Below are 24,742 nucleotides of genomic sequence, written 5' to 3'. Positions count from 1 at the left end.
AGAATTTTTAAACAGCCCATCGCAGCGAAGTGTTGCCATGGCTCAGCCTCGATGCAACCTCACGGCAGCTAAGCGAAACGCACGTGTGTTCATTTACTGAACACGATTGAGGTGTGCGCGCGCCGACTTGCATGCTAAGCGGTTGTTGCAACAACGTGCATCATGCGCTGAATGCACATGTTTACTTTTTAGTTCACATAACCGGTTTCGAGTAATAATATAACTTCTTTAGTACAAAGGAAAGACGCCGGTGACGGGTCCGTCGAGAGCACGATGGTCGAGAGATGCAAGGTGCCGGCGAGGGCCGCCGTGTCCACCTCCGTCGCCGCCTTCTCGGCTGGCTAGTCACGTTCCATAAGAGTCGGCGTTCTCATCGACGAGTGGAATAATTTGAATATCGCCGCCGTTTATCGCAAAGCGCAAGCCATCACCGCGCAAGCCGTCGTCTGCTTCCATGGCGGCTGCAGCTGCACCATTTCGGCACCGACCACTGAGGAAGTGCACAGTTTTCCTGAACTTTCCTGAACTAGACCTGCATAACGTCTGCACTTTTTTTTTACACGAAGGGCATCATGCAGACGGCACCATCTTGCACCGCTGAAACGAATGGCGAAGTGCAGCACCGGGAGAACCAGTTCACGTAATGCAGGCGAATCGAACGGACCTCTTGTCTCCACGCTTTGCACTCCCCCCCCCCCCCCCCTTTCCCTCCTGCGAATTGCACAGCTGGGGCGATTCCCATTTCTTACAGGCAGAGCAGAGGACGGTCATGTGGATGGTGAGCGGCAGAGACGCCTCCTCGCGGCTGGTGTGGAAGTGCTCGACCAGTCCCACGTAGATGACGCCCGCGGCCCGCACACTCACAGTGGTCATCATCATGCACCAGCTGAGGAAGACCAGCACCACCCAGCTGCGGCGCGAGTCCATGCCGGCCGACGCGGCAGCGGCTGCGGAGACCGCCGCGCCTGAAGACGCCATCTGCGGAGAAAACGGTGAACTAGGGTTAACGACGACAGGGGATGAGCGCCTAACTTGGGACAAGCACGTTGAACACGTTTGTTGCAAACTAAACAGAATTATGGGAATATTAAACAGGAAACGAGATGCACCACCAAAAAAACGTGAAAAGAATGGTATTAACGCCTTATTTTTATCCACACTCAATTACCGTCACCTTGTATGGGTCACCACATTAAAAGAAAGCATTCATACATTAACAACATGTCAGAAATGCGCAATGCGAGCCATTGCAAATATCTCATACCGCGATCATACGTCCGATCACTTCGCATCCTATGGCATACTTCCTGTTCAATCCATGTAATCATTCCGCCTTATTTGCCAATATAAGGCTGCTGTTCGCATGCAGAATCACTATTTTCTTTAACTATTCAACTTTGCCACTCGCAATCACATCCATGACACCGGACAAAAGAATTCGTGGATTGAACGTTTTCGCCGCACTACATATGTGAAGCAATCGTTATCGTACTGCACCGCCGCCCTCCTGAAGGCTCTTGTTCGCGTTGGTGTGGATGCCAACACAGAATCTGCGCGCTCACTTTTCACAAAATTTCATCCCAGTGCATCCGCTTTCTGGCAGATTCCGAACCAATGTTTCTATTTCCATTCATTATCTCTTGCTACGCTAAACCCGCATGTCCGATTCATACCCCTTTCCGTTTCTTTACATTGTTGAGGTAACTTCGCTTCTTAGATACTTTGTACTCATTATGTCATTTTTTATGTACACTGTGTTTTGTTATCCGCGTACTTTTTTTTCATCCCATGTATGACACCCTGGCATTATCATTTATGTATCATTTCTGTGCAAAAATTGACGCCTCACTGAGTGTTCTTTTTGGAATATATTTATTAATGCTGCTGAACTGTATGCATGGGGGCCGGGCTTCGTCAGGCTGCTCAGGTGCAGCTTTTTTCCGTCGCCCTCCTCTTCATTTTGAAGATAAATAAAATTTGATTTGTTTTGATTTGATTCTGAAGGAGAATAAAATTTGATTTGGTTTGATTTGATTTTGAAGAGAAATAAAATGTGATAAAATTTGATCGGATCTGCGGTGCGCCTCGGGCTGCGGCATGAGCGACCCGTCATGATACTCTATTTTTCTAACACTGACAGTTAACGTCTTAACCAGAGACAGGATTTTAGGCAAATGTCTGTTTTTTGTATGTACCGTATAGCCACACCAGTTCCACATATGAGCTCGAATTAAGTGTTCAGAACACGTTTAGTACTGTTTTTTATAATGTCTATAAATGCCTATTTCTGGTGCTAGTGCTTATACATATGCCTATTTCTGACGCTGGTGCCTAAAATGCGCGATCGTACCTAGAATAGCCGCGAAAATACAGTGCCTTTTTACGTTAAGGCGCATTTCAATTTTGAGTAAAGACATGTGGCAACATTGACGACCTAGTCAATGGTGAACACTGTATCAACGCCCGCTGTGTAAACAATGCCATCCATGTCAGCCGAAAATCGCGAACCAACCATTTTCCTGCCGCTGTCTTCCCCGACATTGCACCAAGGCGGAAGCTTGCTGCAGCAGTTGGCTGTTAAATATAGTAAACTGCCGGAGGGTGCCGCGTTTCGGACAGTGTATGAAATCGGTCGCAAGTTTGTCCATACTTTGTTAGACGGCGCTTCTCCCCCATGTTTTCTCTTCCTTGTGCCCCAGCCGCATGAAATGACAAAGGGCTAGACTCTGGTAGGAGCACGCCACATTGGGAAGCTGTCAGTCGTAACAGGCGTAAATTTCGGGGTGTTTTTTTTTGGAATCGTGGAAGTTACCTGCAAACTAAATATCGTTTATCCGTGTCCCTTTAGCAAAGTCACCTCCACGCGACCCTTATTTGGTCGCTTCGGATTATTTCACCGCGTCCCAATATCAGCCTGAGGCGGTTCGTGTGTTTGTGAGAAATATCGTAGTGCCTTTGTATGATGTTCCACAAACGCTTATCTGTTCAGTCTCTGACAATCTTGGCCTGTTTACGGTAGGTAACGTATTCTCTTTTTTTTTATATATCTTATGCAAGAGGTATCCGTGTTTGTTTTTTTCTATATTCCTCGCGAAAAGGAGCATCTAACGCCGGAAGCCCTCAACCTCCCGGGAAACGTTCTTGGGAGAAGCCTTTAGAGACGATAGGAAGAATGCTTCCTTCGCTGATTTGTGCGATGCCATAGTGGCTGCGAACATTCCATGGGCAAAGATCCTAAATCCGATATTCAAACAGTTTCTACAGAAGTATGCGAATAAGAACATTTGCATCTACACTGCGAAATAACCATTCTGGTCTCTGTATGAAAAAAACCCTTGAAAAGGTAGGATATCAGCTCGGCATTTCGCGATAATTGCAGTAATTATTAATATATGGCCGCCTGTCAGTGCGTTTATTGTTCACGTGAAGTTTTGTAGCACGGCAGGCCTGTCCTCTGGTGTTCAGCATAGAACAAACAGCTCGTGTTTCAATAAGTATACCTCGAAAGTCTTCACAGTTGTATTTCCATTTTATTGCTTGTTGCCGAGTGGTTAAAAAGTGTTTTAAAGAGCGGGTAACAGAGTTTCCTCAAGATTTCCGGCCCCAGAAAGTGACCGCTCTTTCTACCCTACTGAAGTATGTGAATCATTCGTCATATATCACACATGCCACTCATGTTTCTGCACGTGTCGACCATCGCTACAAGGCTGCCATACCTCGCCAGAACACCGCGACATTCATTCCTACCGAGAACATCCCGTGACTGGAACCACCTACCTGCTGCCCTGGCCGCTTTTGCCGACAACCATCGCTTTCGTATTTCACTTACTAACATATTTTGAAGTCTTTCTTTTTTACTCGCACTTGGTGTTTATCCTGTTCTGTATGACTGCTCCTAAATCCTTCGAGAGGTTGGTAAGAAAGCATCTGACTTTATATGCCGTGATCTGTTCAAACCAATCTACTGCGTATTCGCAACCTGCACGTGCGTTTTTGATAAGAACCGTTTTTGTTTGTTTTTTGTTATTGTTGCCTTATTCTCTCCTTTGTTCTCTTGCCTTTATTTTTTTTTCTCATTCAATGAAATTGCAGGTTGCCATTTGTATTTATGCCCCTCCCCTCTTCAATGCTTTTGTAAGCCCTGAGGGCACAATATATGTTGCGACATAGCCTTAAAAAAAGCTGCCCCCTCAGGTCTGCGCCTTTTTTCATGTTCCGAAATCAACCCTGCATTCAATTCTTTTTTTGAGGCAAACGTCGTGCGCAGATGTTTAGATGTGACATCATTTGAACTTCTGCTAAAATTTATAATGCCTATCTTTTTCCCCTTGGGTGCCTAAAATCTACTCTTTGTCGTAGTCTCGGCGCCGCTTAGGTGCCGTTCCCAAGATGCCATGCGACACCGTAACTCCCGTGCTGGGCAAGCGTGAGAAGAAGACTTACCCTTGTTTGGGTCCGCGATGAATACATGATACTCAAACAATACACAAACACGTGACACGTGCGACCGCCGATCGGCTTCTGCGTACTGAGGCACGCAGCGCGTATGAAGAGGCTCCCAGCACATTTTTAACCACCTATTTTTGGCGCCGAAAGCGTACTTTTTTAGTGCCTAACTATACGGCCTCTGGGACTCATACCGTTCTCCTATCAAAATCACATATTAAAGAAAGCAAATGTCGCACATGAGCGAGGAACAGACAAGACCTTCACCACGTACTTTCCACAGTCGATACGGCCCAGTCACGAGCCACCCGTGCTATCTTCTCTCAGGGCGTAACAGTGACAATAGCTTTAACTCACCCTTATTCATAATGTAAGAATATATCTCTTACACCGTGCCCTTCCGGATACTGAAAGTGCCCACCACTGCAAAACAAAAAAAAAGCAATAGGCAGTCTATAAACTATATGCAAACTGTCTAAAGACTATCTAGCAGCTTTTTCCAAGCTCTGCGCTATCTATGCCCCAAAGGTCCCATGACCGAATCACTGCCGCTTAGGTAACATTCATCTGCCAAGGTCGACGCTCCTCAGTTTTCCGTTACCGAAAACTCGGTTGTCAGAGCTATATGCATATAGCGCTGACAGCAGGTGAAAACAGCGCCGCAAGCTGTGGAAAAAACATTCGTTCTACACAGCTGCCGTTGTGAAACTCACAAACGAACAATGTTAGTGCAGGGAAGTAGTACGGTATAGCTCAAGTAGTGCGGGGCCTCGCATGCGGCATGTCGAGGTCCCGGGCTCGCTGGAAACAGGAAGCGGGCTGCATGTTTTCGTCTGCTTAGTTTCAAAACTGTTTTGATTCTAAAATCAACTGTTTCCCGCTTCGCTAACTATTACAGTATAATAAAATTACCCAGCGTAAAGTATAGATGCAACTATTTGGAGCCGCGGGGTCGTCATTACCAGGAATTGGGACAAGCGCTTCTAGTTCCCTTGGCTGCCACCATACGGCGCACAATTTTGAGCATTCCAAAGAAAATATGTGTGATAATTGTAGGGGAAGTCCATTGTTCTTTAAGGCCAGGACGGGAGTTTTGCTGACATATAGAGTCAGGTAACACGAGATAGACACGTTGTGCGTTTCGTGCGGAGAGGTGGAGGAAACGGCTGAACACTTGGCACTTTTCTGTAAAGTGCTTCACCCTACAGTGGAAAGCAGCGGGGCTGATTTACCCAAGGCATTGGGGTTTAAGGACAGTGAAGGGAAAGTAGATTTTAAGCGGGTAGAAGTAACCAAGCGAAGGTGATCTGATCGGTGGCTAAAACCAAGACAAGAGTAAAATTTCATAAGCCATGGTTAGGAGGCTTGAGGCACCGCCCGATTTAAAGAGTTCAGCCGTATTCATCCACCCATCCACCCATCCATCCATCCATTCATCCATCAAAAATACCGCGACGACATCATCCGTGACGTAAGAAGGACAGAGAATGACCCAGTGGCTGCAACTGAAGCGCTCTCTGGGCGCTGTACCGATTAGTCATTAGATGCATAGATGTTACCGCAGTACGTTGGGGTGAATAATCGCGACTGACGAAGTCGTCTTCTCCATAAACGACGAGATCGAATTAAAAACAGAAAACAATCGGAGATGCGCCGTTAATAACAATAAAATAGGATGGATAATTATACAAAACCGGAAACATATAAGAAGCTAAAACAAAGAAAATATGGAGGCTGGATACAACAAGAACGTAATTACACAGGATCGCGGACACGAGGAGGAGCGCAAACAAAAAGACAAGGAAGCGTGCGGGAAGTAAAAGGGTAGAGGGTAACAACATAAAACGGCCAGTTATACGGTCCGATCAGCAGCTAAAAGCGAACGCAAGGAAGCAAGTAAGAAGTTGAACACAGGCTGAGTGTAGAATTTTATTTTTTTTAAACACATTTCAGTCAAAAATATACAGCTCCCTTTCCCCGACGAAACCGAGAGTGAGGTCCTGAGTGCTATACTATAATACTCCTGTTATCAGTGATAAACCGATCAGTCATTTGCAGGCGTTGTAACAGCGTGTCTAGGAACAAACAATGAGTAAATTGCGATCAAATTAGCACTATTTATTTTTCCAGGTTGCTACTGCACTGCGTGTGGGAAAGTATGGAAAGAGCTCAGCTATACAGCTATAAAGTGCGAAGTTTCCTCTTTAACACTTTACGCAGAGAACCGCCAAACACTCTTCAAAGTCGAATACGCACTGCTGCCATATTTTTTTACCTTCTTTCTGTTGTTTTTGTACATTTTCAACCGATCAAGTTAAATGAAGAAGCAAATACCCCTCAGCAATTCATTCGTCAACTTACGAGATGACTCTCGGACGGGACAGCGACAGGACAACAGCTGCACGCGTCTGTAAACCTGTCGCGTTTACGAGCTGATCCAGTCCAACCAATCAACGACACGTCACGGGAAGGGAACGAGCGCAGGCTCGTCGCTAACTAGTACACTGGCCACAGTCCTCCCGCGTCGCAAATATGCGCCCAAGTCTCGCGCAGGTCCCGCCGAAAGCACTGTCGGGAAACTACTTGAAGAGAATTGCGTCCGTGCTCGGTTCTCCGATCACGTACCTGCACGAGCAAGCGTTTTTTTATCTCTCTTTGTGATAACGGCGCCGATACGTGTCCCGCTGAGGTAACACGTACGTACGCCGATAGCCGGTGAGTGCGATGTCAATAGCAGCTTGCTTGCTTCTGCGTTTTGTGTAGCAAGCGTTGTACAAAGAACTACATTTGGAGTTATAATCGGGGAGTGCAGAATCCCGATACGTAACGTCCGAAAACAGCGCGCACAGTTCCGCAACAAATGATGCCAGTATCACGTGACCAAATAAAGTGATGACCATATCACGTATTTGACGTAGAAAAATAGTAAGAATAATAATAATAACAGAATAAGTGCCGCAGCAAAAAAGAGTTACACAACGGTCCCGTTACGTAATAGGTCACGTTACTCAAGGGACATCAATTATTCGATTCAGTTTTATCTCGCCGGATGAGGTCAGAAAAACATACATCTGAATCATCCGGGCCATTAGCCTTCATGGCTAGATTTGGGCTTATGAAATTAGGTACAGGGAGACAGTAGCGAGAGAAACTCAGAATACATTTCTTCCAACAGAAATTATAGAGTAGTTACATATATACAATTTAAAAAAATAAAGTGAGTGAAATGCACATAGATTGACATTGATCGGTCATTCCACGCCAAACGTCCCAGACGGTGCGCTCGATCATCTCCAATTTATTCAAAAAAACTCATGGAAAATTATCGTAATGTGCATAATGAAAGCCCGAAATACTTTTGCCGAAAAAAAATTTGTTCGTGAGGTGAGGCCAGTTTGAATATTTAAAAAAAAGGCGAGAAACCAGGCACTGCTCAATAATTAATAACAAGTTCAAATTTTTAGAAAACACTTCGAAAATTTGTTAATTGACATTTGCACAGACTCTGTCTTTTGATAGAATTCAGAGCATGCAGCCTTACACGGCATAAATATTTTTTAAGAAATCGAAAAAAGTACGAAAATGAACCATATTTGTCGTTTTTTTGTTTTAAATATCAACTCGCTCTCATAAATTCTGAAATAGCCTCTTTGTTCCTCTAGATGTCTAGTACCTACAATAAATGTCACAGGTGATGAAACTGCGTACATCAAAGTAAAAAAAAAATACTAAATTTGTAAAAAGTGCGTTTTGAGCCAAAAACACTCGTTAATTTCACCCTGAGGTGGTTCAAGTAAAAATACAAATAATAACGGGTTACATAGAACGGTTCATTGCCTTTCACTTCTGAAATTTTTTATCTTCGTTAATTTTTGTTTAAAACGAGAAAAGAATTTTTGAAGTTGAGCTCTTAGGCCCCAAGTTGCGTCGTCTCTTAACGCCTCTTCACCGCAGAACACGGCACCTGGCATGGCACGAAACTTAAGGCCAGACAACTTCATTTGCTGTCGTTCGCTGTCGTGCATTTTTAGAGCTACAGCTAAAGAAGATATCTCGCGACATTCGGCGGATGGCATGCAATAAACGAGATCGTTTTCGCTTTCGAAGTTCGAACCGACCCGCTTTGGTGCCGGGCGGCCTAGAGAAGAAAAACAAGGGTGTTCAACACGCTGTCTCGCATGGACCACGAGGAGGGATGACCAGCCGGCACGGCCGGCGCATCACACGTGCTTTATTTATGCCTGAATAAGATCGCGGAGAGGGCACGCCTCGGAGCGCATGCGCGTGAAGGTGCGAAGTGCACACCGCTGCGGCGAGTTACGCGACACGCTCTGGCGGTGAACGCGACACGCTCTGGCGGTGAACGCGACACGCTCTGGCGGTGAACGCGACACGCTCTGGCGGTGAACGCGACACACTCGCCCGTAGGTGCGTCGCTCGCATGAAGGTGCTTCGCCAGCATGGTGGCTCGTCTACAGTTGTCGCTGGAGAATTAATGCAGAAACTGCGCTGATTAAATCAAATACAACGAACACATCACACCGGAAACAATCGGGCATGAGCCTCTGACGGCCACAAGGGTCAGGTACCACGTGGTGCGGCTGCGTCGCGGATTCTTTCAACACCGGATCCTTCTGGTCATTTCAAGATCGGCGTCTCACGAGCTCTTATGCTGGTGATTGCGTTTGTCATGGCGCCGACAAGAACGACTGACTGCGACAGAACCCCGCCCAACAACTAGCTCACTTGTGTCGCCCCAGCAACGTCGGGAAAATCTTTCCCCACGAATACCTGTTCAACTACTCAACGTTCCCACGATTGCCTGCAGTGCAAACCTCACTTAAGAGCAAGAACTACAGATTCCTCGTGGCTACACTGTCGGCAGTGTCGTGCTCTGTGGTGAAGAGGCGTTAAGAGACGCTACTTGCGGCCCGAGAGCTCAACTTAAAAAAATTATTTTCTCGCTTTAAACAAAAATTACGTCGATAAAAATTTCACAAATGAAAGGCAATAAATCGTTCTACGTCACCCGTTATTGTTTGTATTTTTACTTGGACCGCCTCAGGGTGAAATTAACGAGTGTTTCTGGCTCAAAACGCACTTTTTGCAACTTTAGTATTTTTTTACTTCTGTGCACGCAGTTTCATCATCTGTAACATTTATTATAAGTACTAGACATCTAGAGTAATAAAACGGCTATTTCCGAATTTCTGAGAGCAAGCTGATATTTAAAACAAAAATGTTACACTTTCATATATTTTCTTCGATCTTTTTTAAATATTTATGCCGTGTAAAGCTGCATGCTCCAAATTATATCGAAAGACAGAATCTGTGCAAATTGAATGAAAAAATTTTTGAAGTGTTTTTCCAAAATCTGAACTTGTTATTAATTATTGAGCAGTGCCTGGTTTCTCGACTTTTCTAAATATTCAAACTGCTCTCACCTCAATAATAAATTTTTAGGCAAAAATATTTCAGGCTTTCATTGCGCGCATTACGATAAGTTTCCATGGATTTTTTGGAACAATTTGAAAATGGTCGAGCGCAACGCCTGGGACGTTTGGCGCGGAATGGCCCTTATTTAAAATGAGGTCATATTAGAACAAACTTTCTCCAAGAGAAATTATAAAGTAGAGACATGTGCAATAAAAAATATTAAAAGGCACTTAGAATAGTATTTATTTGCAATGGCGTCTCATGCTGGTCACATCGCTAGAAATTTTTAACTTCGGCGATAGAAATGTGTCCTGTTTTAAGTCTACTGGAAGGTTGTTCCAAATTACGGCAGCTGCACAGCCGACGGTTCTATTACCGCAGTCGTAATTGATTCTTGGCCCCCTTGCATATGCATAAAACGATGTTTTTAACCGCAGCCGCTGTAGCTGCGGTCGCATTATGTGAAGTCGCTCTAAATATTTCCTTCCAGGTAGCACGTTGTCGCCTTGTCTCCAAGCGAGAGGCGAACGATGACAAACCACACTGGGTTGTGTTCGTGGTGGCACACCATTTCCTGCTTGCCCGCGCGTCTCCTGCAAAGTTCAAAGCACCTGGCACACAGTATAGAGGATCAACGCCCAGCGTACCATCGTTGCTTTGCAGCAGGTTATGGGCCACATATTATGACAGCCGGTTTTTCACTCTTCCCGACACCGTCACTCATTGCGTCAGTTAAAGGAAAGAAGGACGGTTTTCGAGCCGGTTTTTTTTTTCCTCGACAACTGGCCACCACCGACGCAATCCTCTGGCCCAACGTTTCCTTCAAGAAGCAGCGACAAAGAACGCCCTATATCTCACACCTCGTCAACGCTTCCCGCTCTCAAAACGGCCTATCACAAATACGCGCGAATCCAGGATCATAGCAGAAAACCTCTTGAATAATCTGTTGCTCCAGCTAGTCGGATGATATGCACGGGGACATCCAGAAATTAACCGCATATGAGGATAATGTGGTCAACGTTCTGAGCAGTTCACTTCTGGCCTGCCGCTTTCAGTTTATAATCTCGCTGAAGACTATTCAGAATTGGAATCTTAATGGTAGAAGAAGAACCGTGACTGTTGTTGGGGTAAACTGTATAAAGGCCGGCCAAGAGAAAAATAGCTTCCCAGGCTAGCAAATAGTTTGTAATTATGTCTTAAGTTAGGGTCGCGCACAAAGACAAACAAACAATAGGTCGCCGCGGTGGCTCAGTGGATATGGGGCTCAGCTGCTGAACCGAAAGACACGGGTTCGGTAACGGCCGCGGAGGTCCAATTTCGATGGAGGCGAAATTCTAGAAGCCCGTGTACTCTGCGATGGCAGTGAACGTTAAAGAACCCCAGGTAGTTGAAACTTCCAGAGCCCTTCACTACGGCGTCTCTCATAGCCTCAGTTGCTTTGGGACGTTAAACCCCCATAAACCAACCAAACAATATGTTAATGAGATATCTCCAATACAAACAGAACTAAAATCTACGCCGAGCCCGTTGCAGCTGCGCCGTACATGGCGCCGCGAACACCGCATGAAGGCAGCTGCGCCGCTGGTGCGTCACCGACTCTTTCAACACTACACCATCCATCGCCACCACGTGTTCGTTCTTTTTTATTTGTTTATTTCCGGCGCCATGACGCAACGGGTAGGAAGCGAAGATGACTGTGGGGCTCAAGCCACACACGTCTGCACACGAGCACTGGAGATGGCGCAAGACACGCGCAGTGCGTTCTTGCATTGAATGATTGAGCAACTGACGTCACTGAATAATAATCCTAGATGAACTGTCAGGTTTAAGAAATTTGTTAAACGCGTTTTCTTCGCTGTTTAAATAAATAACTTTGTGAAGTACATCAGCTTCCTTTCTTTTATTTAAAAATGCGCTAAAATTTAGGATGTCTTGGAGTTCTAGTGTGTTATTCATTTCCTTTTGAAAGAATATATTACTCGTGTTTCTGTTTGCTGCCGACTGTACGGATGCTTTGTGCTTCGGCCCCTGTCAGACAAGAATGCATCTTTCACAATGAGTTTAGTATCGCTTCTGTCGCGACCCATGTAGTCGGCAACTGTGGTTTCTGGCTGCGCACGCAATAGAACGATCGCAGCGCCGCCTGGGAATGCACAGGCTCTCCACAGAGCCTTCCAACAAGCGCTCTCTGGGCGTCGCCATATTGCTTGCCGGACTGTTGTGTGTGGACCTGGCGCTAGCATGGCGGAAGCAATATAGCGCGAGCTCTCGGCACCTGCTCGCAATACTCCGAAGAGCAGGTGTTTTGACATCTGTCTGTACCCGATGGAAAGTCTGCACGAAGCGCATTATCTTCGCGGTCCTACATATGTTGCCGCCATACCTCGGCGCTGCGTGGCATGTGTCAAGAACACATTCTTTGTATACTGAAGGCCTGCACTACACAGCCGCGTGTACACATTCTGCCAACCCGGAACTGTTTGCGCACTGCGAACAGTTGAATCTTCTCTGTGAAAAGAGAGATTAAACAAATACAGATGAGTGAACACTACCGTGTTGCGTATGGGGAACCTGCGCTGCCAAGGTGGCACTGCAATTGTTCCATTCGGTGACTCAAAACCGCTTTTGTCAGCCGCTTGGGCCGCTGCAAACGCGAGGACACATTCATTGCCTAGCTTCTCTCGGCGTAGGCCAGATAGCTGACGCACGGCACGTGCGCCTTCGACAGAGCGCGGAGGCTCACGCCAATAAGCGCCTGAAGGTGGCGCGGAAAAGTACTAATAGTACTACTCAAAACTTCTTGCTCTTCTCGCTAGGCAGTGTGTTATGGCGCTGCAATCGGCACCGCAAACTTCAGCGCAACTTCACCATACGCAGTATGGTAGTGTTCACTCATCTGTATTTGTGCAACGTGTACGTTGCACTGGGTCGCTGGAGTTACGGCACCAAAAAAAAGCATTCATCTTGCGTCACTCATTCGAGGAACTGTGCTCCGCATAAGAAAGAAACGAACGACGGCAAGCGATGATGCACTGCCCGAAATTCGCGATTCAGAGCTGTTCTGGTCTCTCTTTTTGCTGACAGGTATGCAACCTTTCAGGCTAATCTCGTGGGATATCATCTGACGCTGCGACTTGAGCTACGCGAGCAGAACACACTGGCGCTTTATATTTCCATTATTTTTTTCCTTATTGGGTAAGTTGCATATCAGGTTTTCATAGACTGCTGTCAGAGCAATATTTCTTTTTAATGAGTTGCGTGCGAGAATTTCGTGCAGCGTAGTTGGCGCAAAGGTCGGCAAACTGCAGTCTAGCGCGCATCAGCTAATTACGCATACAGCGAAGCCTGACAGGAGCCCTGCCCAGTGACGTCAGACAGAGGCAAGTAAACAACCAGTCCACCACCAGGGATGATGCTTGTGTTATCGCTACGTGAGGCGACCGTATCAACGCAAATCGCGTGCGTTGCAGTTGCTCACGCATAAATATATAAAGAAAGTAACGCCGACCAAAGGCTTCAAGGCTAGTGATCAAGGCTTCCGTATGGAAGCCGAACCATCTTCGTTTTAACAACAACCTTTGGTCGGAGTTCCTTTCTTTATACATGAATCTTCTACCCGACCAGACGTTTTTTTTGGTCAGACTTTAGATTTCATAAATGTATGCCCTTTTACTTACAGAAGCAAGTATCTTGTGTCGTCGTAGCTGAAATGTGCCCTGTGGTATGTGGTCAGTGAGCCGAGCTGCGGAAAATAGTCTGGGATCTCTAGAACGATCGCACACGGCGTATTTGTTACTTGACGAACGTGATACAGAACTCCGGTTTCAAGTAAGAAGGGCGTGATAGTATCTGGTTGGTTCAACGTCCGCAGGCTGCACGTGAACTATGTGAGGGCCACTCCGGATTTATTTCAAGTACCCGGGAATTCTCCAACGGGCATTAACATCGCAGTGCACATGAGTGTGTTTTTGCATTTCATCTCCGTACAAATTCGGTCACCCCCGTGGGCGGAATGCGATCCCGTTACCTTGGGCTCAACAGCCGACCGCTCAGAACCGCTAAGCTACCATGGCCTGTAAAGAATGAATGCTCACAAACCGGGCGCCCATATCTGTACTAAACCATAGCGGGTAATAAATGAATTAATTAATGCTCAGCAACCGGACACCCAGAGCCGCTAAGCTACCACGGCCCGTAATGGACGAATACTCAGTAGCCGGGGCCCTCCACTCCCAGACCTGAATCCCTCCGAAACCTGTCTAACTAGGTTTAGAAGAGTAAAAGTAAATATGTTACATGAAAAATGTTATGAACCAAAACAACGTCTTGGCGGCTTAGCTGCGTAGCTGATATCATAGAAGTTCGAACGCTTTCGCTGCCGACGAAGCTACCTAAAGCATTTAACCCCGCAGCATGAAACGTTTAGCCTTAGCAAACAATCCACGCATATGCACTGGAACTCAACAGGCACTAATATTGACCTCCGGTAAGATAGAGCTGTTGTACACTTTTATACATTGGTAAACCGGTACTCTTAACGGTACTCAACTACGGGGCAGAAACGTGTAGGCTAACGAAAAGAGTTCAGCTTAAATTAAGGATAATGTAGCGAGCCATGGAAAGAAAAATGATAGGTGTAACGTTAAGGGACCGGAAGCGGGCAGAGTGGGTGAGGGAACAAACGTGGTTTAATGACATCCTAGTCGAAATCAAGAGGCATAAATGGGCTTGGGCAGGGCATGTAATGCGAAGGCAAGATAACCGATGGTCCTTAAGGGTAACGGAGTGGATTCCAAGAGAAGGCAAGCGTAGCAGTGGGCGGCAGAAGGTTAGGTGGGCGGATGAGATTAAGAAGTTTGCGGGCAAAGGGTGGATGCAGCTGGCAAAGGATAGGGTTAATTGGAGAGACATGGAAGAGGCCCTTGCCCTGCAGTGGGTGTAGTCAGGCTGATGATGATGATGAATACTGGCCTCGTAAAGATTTTTTTAGCGATAGCAACATTACGGCCGCATTTCGAGCCTTCAGCGTGGCGGTGGCACGGCGTGGCGGCGCTGCCACCGCCACGTGTTGGTCCCGTGACCAACCACGTGGTGCGAAGCAGCTGCTGCTGCCTGCGGGGCGGCGCGCCGGCGAAACCGAGATGCAACAGCTGTGCGCATGCGCCGTGTCAAGTGGCGCGAAGATGAAGAAGGAACGCCCAGTGAAACGTAGCGGCAAAAGACTAACTTTGCAATTCAACTGCGCAAGTTCTGCTCGGTCAGCTGTAGCTATCGCGTCACTCCAGGTTTAACCAGAGCTAAACTACCGCCAATTTTTCTCCCCCCTCCTCAAAGTTGCGCGCTTCAGAGCTTTTCAGCCACGCCACACGCGACGCAAGCACCTCGTGTGAATAACCGAATCGGAGATTGGTCGCCTGCCCCGCCGCGGTGGCTCAGTGGTTAGGGCGCTCGACTACTGACCCGGACTTCCCGGGTTCGAACCCGACCGCGGCGGCTGCGTTTTTATGGAGGAAAAACGCTAAGGCGCCCGTGTGCTGTGCGATGTCAGTGCAGGTTAAAGATCCCCAGGTGGTCGAAATTATTCCGGAGCCCTCCACTACGGCACCTCTTCTTCCTTTCTTCTTTCACTCCCTCCCTTATCCCTTCCCTTACGGCGCGGTTCAGGTGTCCAACGATATATGAGACAGATACTGCGCCATTTCCTTTCCCCCAAAACCAATTATTATTATTATTATTGGTCGCCCACTCAGAGATCCGCAAACTGTCCCGTCACCTAGGGTCAAGTGAAGTGCTCGGGCCGCTGGGAAGTTGTACGATACCACCCTGAAGTTTAAGCCAAAGCCCATGCGGGCGGCTACGTCTTCTAGTGTCTACCCATTGGTCACGCGTTGATCGCTGGTCAGAGGTAATGAGTGGCGTCGCTGGCTTCCTGTACACTGCTGCTCGTATACCTGTTAGCTCACTAGTGTAGTTTGTGCAGCGGAGTTGATACTTCACGGAGTCAGCTGTAAAATACGCTTTCGTCCTGGCATGCCACTGGCGTCCCTTGCAGCTACGGAAAGGCTGTCAATGGAAAGGTAGGAAACGCAGCATCAGTGATGCAGTGAAAACAGACGGAGCTAGAAGTTACTGCTGAGTATGAAAGCACAGATGGAAGCGTCAGTGCAAGTATACATGCAGTCTGAAAGCTACAGAGAACAGAAAGAAGAGGCAGGAAAAAAAGAAAGAAAGAGGGAGAGAAAGAAGGAAACGACGTTTCATCCCAGGTGGGAAGTGAAGTTAGCGATTTCCGCGCTTCGGATGCTCCTCTACAAGGTATCCTCCTTTCCCTCCTTTTTCTCGTTCACTCTCAACGAAGTAAACGTAGGCGACGTGATGAGAGTGTTAACTGCGCGCAATTGATTTTGAAGTATTCCTCCCGTGCAACGAATTGCCAAGCTGTTTGGTTACTACTCAGCCGCTCCCCTATTCAAGGCGACAGATTCTGTTCCAAGCCACTTTAAACAAAAAAACGATATCCAATGTATAGGCATACGAAAAGCGCAGACGACGGTTTCAATTGGCTGCCCTGACTACCCCTCTCTGTGATGGTAAGCTGGAAGATTCTGAAGCATCCATGCTACAATTTGCAATTACCGGGACGTCCATTCAGCCCCAGTCAAATTAAACGTAATCTAATATACGAGCAAGAACCGTAGCTAAAAGCGTCGGTTGGCAGTCGCCACACCCGACAGGCTTGTCAGACGTGCTAGGCGTTCAGAATAAACTTGTACCATAAATAACGTCGAAGGCCACCGACGGTCGATATAACGGGTGCCGTCAACCGGTGTTGATAGGGCGTGGGGACGGACCGTACCACCGAAAAAACTTCTTCAGGTGGTCAAACACCTCGGAAAATTTTCTCTAAAGAAGCTTCAAGGGAGGAATCTCCAGCAAGCAAGAGAGAGAGAACTGAGAAACTTAGCACAACCGTCAAGGCATCATACTGAACAAACATACCTTTTTCTCGCGTGCACGTGCCTCAGTTAGGCCGACGACCTGCGCCGCATCCTGATCGACGACGTGTCAGCCGTCACCGGCCACGAAAACAACGACGTCAATGGTCGGTGCCCCACGAACGGAGTATTCAAGCCTTTCGCTTCACAGGCTCACGGAGACGAGTCGCACATCCTTCGGCGCCGTCGTCCCGAGCGCTGGGGCGACGCTTTTAGCCACCGCGCCGCCAAGCTCCACGCCGGCGCTGGCGCATGTGGCGGGATCGTTGCGACAACGAGAAACAGTGCACGCGCGCGCCCTCGGTCGCCCTGGGCAGCGGCGGCGGCAGACAGAGGGAAGGAGTAATAATAACGGAAAAAAAAGAAGAAACTAGAGAGAGAGATAGTGGTTGAAAGAGGAAACGGTAGGAGCCTGAGTGAGAGATGGAGAGTCATGAGAGAGCAAGCGCCGGGCTGGCATGCTACAGTGGAAACCAGCTGCCAAGCGCGTGTGTACATACGCAGAGGGTATGAGAGAGGAAAGGCAGAGAGAGTTCGAGCGCGCTCAGATTTGAAAGAAGGAAAGCGGCTCGGTGAGAGCCAGCGCTCCCGGCGCTACGCGGTAGCCGAGCCGGTCCCGAGTTTGGCCGGTCCTGAGTTGCAGTCTCGGCGCGGTTTCTGCTCGTCTGGAGATGGTATCGCAGGAAAGCTGCCATTCGCTCATCTCGACGACGTCGCAGTCGTCGCTGTCGTCATGGTAGCCAACGGGCAGAAGAATGATTTCGAAAGCGAAAATGCTCGCGTAACGCGGGAAGCGAGCGAAAGGCGTATCGTGCAGAGGTTTAGTCGTGCGGTCGTCTAGTCTTTTCGACGTTCTAACCTTCGGCGCTGTCGAGCCGTTTCCTCTTGTGGTGTTACAGAAAGTAATGAGCGACGCTGAAGAAAGTTCCCGGCCTTGCCGATGCCGCCATTAGAGCGTAAACGCGGACTAAGTAAGCAAGCGACCGTTGTGTGTCGGCGGCACTAATGAGCAACTCTGGAGGGGGACGGCTCCTGGGGGTCGATTTTTTTTTTAGTTTGTTTTTGACGAAAGGCTTGCGCGGTACTTCAGAGGAGGCCGTGTGCGTCCTCTATTGTTCCGCGTACATGGACCCGCTCCGCGTTAGCCGCAATCGCGCTTCGCGCGTGGGTGCTTTCGTCAAGGACGACGGGAACGTTACCGTTGGCGCGCGCCAGCATCGATTCGTTCCGCGCCCGGCAACGGCCGTACAAGAGAAATAAAAGATAATTGGGAAGGGTGTAAGCGGTTTTGCATGACTTTTCGGGAGAAGATTGCATCGTGGTACTTTGCTGTGGCGGACACCTGCCTATTACGATTGCTTACTCCAGCGACTGTGTAGTTGCAATGCAGACTGACCGTTGCAAGTACGGGTAGCTTAGCACGGGTAGGTTAATCAGGCACGTCCGGGTCCCAGGAGCGAGAGGAGGTGGAGACAAGAGCAAAAGTTAGAGGTCGAGTAGAGAAGAAACACCAGCAGGCCTGTAGTGCGCGGCGTCCTGAAATGTCTGTCGGCTTCACTAAACACAAGCAAAGCAAGGCCTTCAAGGCCTTGTGAGGCGCGGTGGCCTTGACGTTCAACTACAGCTCCCGATGCTGCTGAGAGCGTCTTGCAGACGTCGAAAAGTCTGGACGACGACCCGGATCTGTGGAGAGAGAGCGGATCTCAACTGTACTGAGAGCTGCAAAAAAAAAAAAACTAAATAGTCATCTCTTCGCCACCACAGGAGTTGTCACAGCTCTTTGATCGCAACAGTTGAGCAGCTCTCTTCGAGACCCGTGCATCGAAATCCTGCGCTATCATTTGTAAAAAAACTGGGAGGCTAGTTGACTGCATGTGGCGCCGATTGTGGCATTGAAAGCGATTGCTGACGGCTAAAGAACACTTGCAGGTACTCCAGCTCCCATTCCTGTCTGTAATTGTTTCATGATTGGTAAGATAATAACTCTGGAAGTTGCGGGCTTTTAGGACTGTGGGACAAGGTCATAGTGAAGGCCACTTTGAGCCAGATTTTATACATAGAGACGTTTCCCTCTTCGAAATATTCATGGACAAGATCGAAAGGTTCAACCGCGTACACTTTGCCTTGTTGCTCCTGGTAAACATTTTTCGTTCGCGAAAGGTGAACGTGGGAGTTGTCGGTTACAACATACGACATCGGCACTGTTTACGCCAAATAACCCGTTGCAGCTCCAGCTGACAAATTCGCAGCGACACCTAACTGCATGACGTGTTGCCAATGCTAAAGCATTATAAGCTGTTGATTCCCTTACCGAAAGTGACGCCACTTCCCTCCATCCATTGGGTGAATTTTAAGACCAAGGACTACTTTTTTTTTCCAGATGAGGCTTTTAATGCTATCGCTTTAAGACACTTTGGGTGCCCACACATGAACGAAACCGCACGTGGGCTACGACACACACCGCAGTGAAGGGCTCCGGATAAGTTTAGACCCCTTGAAGTCGCTTAACGCGCACGAGAGTGTTTTGCATTTTGCCATCATCGAAACAAAGCCGCCGCGCCAAGATCCATCCCGCGACTTTGAACTCATCACGTGAACGCATTAGCCGCTGAGTCACTTCGATGGTTGCCCCAACATGTATCTAGTTGTGCTAGCACTCAAAGCGAGGCTACCGTCCATGGTGTCTGGAGCTTTTGAGTTCCAGGTGCTCGGCAGGTGTCTAACCAGGAGGTTTGGACGACCGCTCGAGTCAAAAGCTAAGTGGCCTGGGAACTCCTGCAAAGAGCTGTACGATCTATCGATGCTGCATGATCAGTTCCTCTTCGTGGCAGGCATAAACTTTAACGTACGCCATCAAAATTAGATGCGCCGATGTGGCAGCGGCCTCGTCCCTGAGAAATCGCGCGCACGCTCCGCCTCTTCGAAAGCATTCGCTATAGAGGGAAAACAGCGGAGATGTCGAAACGAGATAGAAAAAAAACGTGCTCTGTGCGAACCGTTTCCAAGATCAACCTTGATCTGTGGGAGCGCGCGGCCATTGTGCCGTTCGGCGACTGCACTGGGAGCGCCAGTTACCGTATGCAGAGATCGCTCCTCTGCGAAGAAATTGGCGATGCGCGGATCGATTGAGGTGGGAGAATCTTCAGATGGAACGTGTACGTGTGCGCTGGCAAAGACGACGGCGACTGCCGTAAAGGCCATGGTCTCGTCAGCCATGGTCTCGTAATGTCTGCCAGGAAAGGCCGCGCTTTGTCTGTGGCCTGGTTTGTAGTTTTGCTTGATGCTTTTTGTAGATAACAGCAAGAGGTGAAACCTTAACGATGCAGACTGTCGTATATATAGATAGGTACTATCAGCAATGAATGAAACGCGAACAAGAAAGCTGAGGGGCCGACACGAAAACGCAAACGTATTAGCCCCTGGAATGCAAATAGAACCGAGATTGATTAACACTTCTGAAGAAGAGTCCTCAAGCTTTAGAAGTGAAATTACCTTCTGCCAGTATTAAGCTTCCCCTAGCTAATAGCTTCTTATTTTGCTGTTCGTGGCTAAGTTAATTGTCTTGTTCGTGTTTCATTTCTTGCTGATCGTACATCATGCTGGCATGCGTGTAATAAACGTTAAGCGGTAAAGGCAAGGCTGCAGCGTCGCCGGGAAGAAACGGTAGCTAAGGTGCATGCGATAGATTGCGTTCATTGTGCCAACAAGATTAGAATGTGCCCCATCGAGCCTTGGATTGAGGCCGGACAGAGTGGTGTGAGCGTTGCGTCAAGAAAGGTTTTTTTTTTTTAATTTCCAATTGTTTACGCTTTGCCGCGTAGAGCGCTGATCTCATCGAAAGTTGTTGCCTGTATTTAGTTCATCCCTAAGACCTACAGTATAAAGCCTACAAGGTCTGCAGACTTTGTGGTTACCCGGGCTACCACAACCATCGCAACGGGCGCGAGGTAACGTTTGCTTGGCGCTGCTTACTTGACCGTGAATTCGTGACCGATCACGTGACCAGATACTGAAGTTATACGCCTTGAATCCACCAGAGAGGGATCCGTATAACAGCTTTCGCTGTAAAAATTGTGAAAGGAAAAGAGACTCTCATCAAAACAAGGTTCAGTCTCAAACAACATTAAAGCGACTACTTTATACACCTTACCTGACTTTTGTCTCTGTGATACAGCAATAGAGACAAAAAACTGGCATCATTCGAGATCTTTGATGGAAATTGTTGTGGAAGTAAGGTTCAACATAGGGCTTATTGCGCGGTCCGTGTTCATTTTCTGGGAATCGTACACACATATGCGCGACTGCTATGATCTGCCTAGTTCGCGACACCCTGCAAAATTTCTTTCTCCATCTCTTGAGCCGCCTTGAGCAGTTCCACTGAATGCCGCAAAGTTGCGTAACAATCGGGTAACTTGAGAATTCCGGACCAGTAATTGCCCATGTTTTGAAGCATGAGATCACTGGGGAGCAATTCCTACCTGCGGTAGTTTTCACATGCTGAAGTGATGGCTAGGGCTTCATTCTAGATTCGCGCATATACATCTGTTCTCTACCGTAACGTGAACGTGATGCATACGGTACTTGTAGCAGCCATTCATGTGACTGCTGCAGGACAACTGCACATGAGCCGTAGGACGATGTTCCTACTGTCAGGGTGTGTCGCCTCCTTGTTTCCTTGTGCACAAGAAATTGTGTTTCACTTCGAGCCTGCTTCACACCTTCAGAGCTGTGCTGCTGTAGCGGGCCCCAGTACCACTGAACATCTGCAGGCATGAGGTCTCTTAATGGCGCAGTGGAACATCCTGCGTGCTGTTCAGTACTCTCGGCCTCTACTTTTGCAAGGGAATAAATTATAGCTCCGCCAGGAGAGACTCATTAGTCTTGCTCAGCCGACACAGCCTTCATGTCGCATTCATCGGCGTAGCCATTCCCGTATTTGTACGAGAAAAAAAGTTGTAACTGCCTCCCAAACCATGCAGACGCATGCTGTGAGAAGCAAACGCCATGTGGTTCGGAGTACCGGTGCAGTTCACACTCAACTCTACGAACTGCACGGAATCTGACGAGCTACTCTTATTGGCCGCAGTTTCTATAAATCAAGTAAGACCGCAACTATAGAGCAGCGAAGTGAAGGAAATGATATTGTCGCTGCCCAGGCAGGAGCGCATAGTTTACATCGATGCATCACACACTATCCATACAATCGAATTTTTTATTGTCAGATGAGACCTCTGCAAAAGCACAGCCAGTAGCTTCCGCTCTGTACAGTCACTCTTCGACTCTCATCTCAATTTTCACTGCCACAAATACAGCGAATTCGTACACCCCGCTGGCATTGCAGGCAAAGAAACCATCTGCAATGCCATTGAACTTTTAGACGGCAAAATCGCTTAACGCTGCAAAAGTTATTCGATGCGCTGTCTTTGAACGCTGCCCGAACTTATTCGTCTTTGCAGCTAAGGGACACAGAGAGCGCTTCAAGAGCGAATTTTTTTTCTCTCGGTACCAAGACATGACAAATTTTAAGAGCCATTTTCAGTAGATTAAGGTGAGCGCGTCACTGAAAGCTTGCACCTTAAAGAAGTAACCTAGTCCCACCAATCTAACTTGGTTATTCTACAAGTCTGTAAAGGTACTGTTGCCTGTCCTACAGCAGACATGCACAACGATGCAATCGACCTGTCATGCTACCTCTGTCCTTCGCAGGTTTGCATACACTCCATACATAGACGACCCTGATTTACTGCGCAGTGTAGAATATTACCACCCAATCTGGCTCACCATCCATGACTGCAGAATTATGATGAAAATATTGACTGAGAGGCGGCAGGCAGTTATTGTGATGTCAAGCGGACCGAATGAAATGTGCGGCACACGAGGCAGCAGCATATTGCGAGCATACTCCTAGCACGAAGCTTTCTGGGCTGCCGCTATGCAATGGAGGAGAAGCCAGCAGGCAGTGCCTCCAATTGATCTGAAAAACGCATTTGACAGAGTATCGCTATAGGTCGCTCCCTCCCACCCCTCCCTTCTGTAGGTACAGTGAATGGTTTTGTCTCAGTGTTATCAAAAGCAAATATACACTCTAAACACGAACTAGCCTAAATAGAAGTAAAAAGGCAGTAACCTGTCCTCTAGCTCACACTCTTTTAGGGAGCAGGGTATGCTGTCCAAGCCCCGAGATAGGTATTTATCACTAAAAATGTGAAATACATAGGTTGGTAACGGAAACAAATTTCTTCTTGGAAACATGCCATGTTCTTGCAGGTACGAAGATTTTAAGCGGGGCTTCAATCTCCTCTGTTCGCTAACCTCAAGACCCCTGGTGCTGCGTTTAAAAGCATCTTCCCCTTGCATCATGTTACTATTATTTCCACTGGGAATGTTCCTCGGTTGCTAAGAGTAAGCATTCGGTATATTTAGTGATCGAGTGAGCATACCCCGACCCTAGAAGGGAGTCCGCTAGAGAACAGCTTACACCCTTTTTACTCCCATGTGGAGCTATTTGTGTTTATAGCGTACGCTGCAAGCCCGTTTCTAATGTGCACGTTCGGCTTCTGACCCGTGCGTACGATGGTGCAGAATTTTGTGCTGACCATGGCGGTGTTATGCAAGCTGTCGAAAAGATTAAATGTTTTGCACTGCAAGAAGAAAGGCGATGAACTTGGGAATGTGCCTAGGTTTGCAAAAAGGGGATTGACTGACCAGTGACCCCAGCATTTCTGCGGATGTTTTTTTTTTTTTGCCATCAATCCAGCGGGATACGTAGGAATGCCGCCTAAAGGCGCATTCACGCCAAATTTCCGGCGAGCGAAGAGGATTCGCCTCACCGGAAAAAAAAAAATTGGCAGTGGCTTAGCTCGGCTATGCCACGATATACGTAGCGAGAGGTACGTTTCCCTGCCTGAGCTTGTTGTCGTCACTCTCGGTTTAGCAATGAGAGGCATTTGGTATATACACATTTTTTTATTCATTTTGCTTTACAGAGACGAAGACTGCCCGATGATCTGTGAAGTAGCATGCAGCGGCCTCAATTGTGTCGATACAGTATTTCGATCTGGTACAATCTCTTTATTATACAAACTCTAAAGTAGTTCTCCATTTGCAGTCTGGACGTGAGGGTCCGAAGCTAAATTAAAGTCAAAATTTTATGTCGTAAACTGACTAAGAGTGTCCTGTTTCCTGTCGAAATCATCCAAAGTCACACACAACTGTGAAACCGTGCCGTAGGCTGGTATACACGTGGCAACCACATCATGCAATCGTCTGCTTGGCAGATGTTCCCGGTGCCACGTAGACACCTTGGATGATGATGCCGCTTTCCAGAAGCCGAACACAGCAGGCTTTACCATTATTCACCGCGATCGAAGGGAGATGTCTTAAAGCGGTGATACCTTGTTTCACGTACACACAGACTCCAGCGTTCTTATATGGTTCAAGCCAACTGCCAGGCGATAACCTCAGGATCGGAAGAGTTAACCTTCTCTTGTCTATACCTCCGTTTAGAAGCGGCTGGGCTCTCCTTCTCTGTATGCATGTCAAACGTTGTGATACAGACGTCCACTACATCTCCGCCTTTTATGCGCAATGTTGCGCATGCGACGCGGGGTGTTCGGGTGATAGAGCGGCGTGCGGCAAGGCGGCGACGAAGAATGCGGCGCAGGTGTCGGGTCTCTCTGGTTACCATGGCATAGGCGCATGCTGACGACTTCTCATCCGCGTGACGTCACGCTCGGCTTTGACGGTGGAGCGGGCGCGCGGCCGCGGCGACGGCGAAGCGCACGCTGCACTTGACTCCTCTTTGGTTGCCATGATAACGGCACATGCGCACAACTTTCCTCTCCCATGTACCGCGAAATCATCGA

At 47.8% G+C, this 24,742-nt stretch overlaps 1 protein-coding gene across 4 annotated transcripts in view; it reads right to left on the bottom strand.

Moving 5' to 3' along the window:
• The window catches only part of LOC144121526 (monocarboxylate transporter 5-like), a 171,365-nt gene that overhangs the window by 23,963 nt on the left and 122,660 nt on the right, over nucleotides 1-24,742 (bottom strand). Inside the window, exons 1-2 of one of the 4 annotated variants that reach the window (XM_077654774.1) lie at nucleotides 16,882-17,518; nucleotides 750-978 (exon numbers count right to left, since the gene is read on the bottom strand). In XM_077654774.1, the coding sequence (XP_077510900.1) occupies nucleotides 750-978 (229 nt within the window). In that variant the 5' untranslated portion in view covers nucleotides 16,882-17,518. Of the gene's footprint in view, nucleotides 1-749; nucleotides 981-16,881; nucleotides 17,519-24,742 lie in introns of those variants that run through there. The other 3 variants (XM_077654776.1, XM_077654777.1, XM_077654775.1) reach the window with 3 other exon arrangements.

This window comes from Amblyomma americanum, chromosome 2 (assembly GCF_052857255.1).
Source record: "Amblyomma americanum isolate KBUSLIRL-KWMA chromosome 2, ASM5285725v1, whole genome shotgun sequence".
Taxonomy (NCBI): Eukaryota; Metazoa; Arthropoda; class Arachnida; order Ixodida; family Ixodidae; genus Amblyomma; species Amblyomma americanum.
This window is presented reverse-complemented; position numbering and strand designations above follow the sequence as displayed.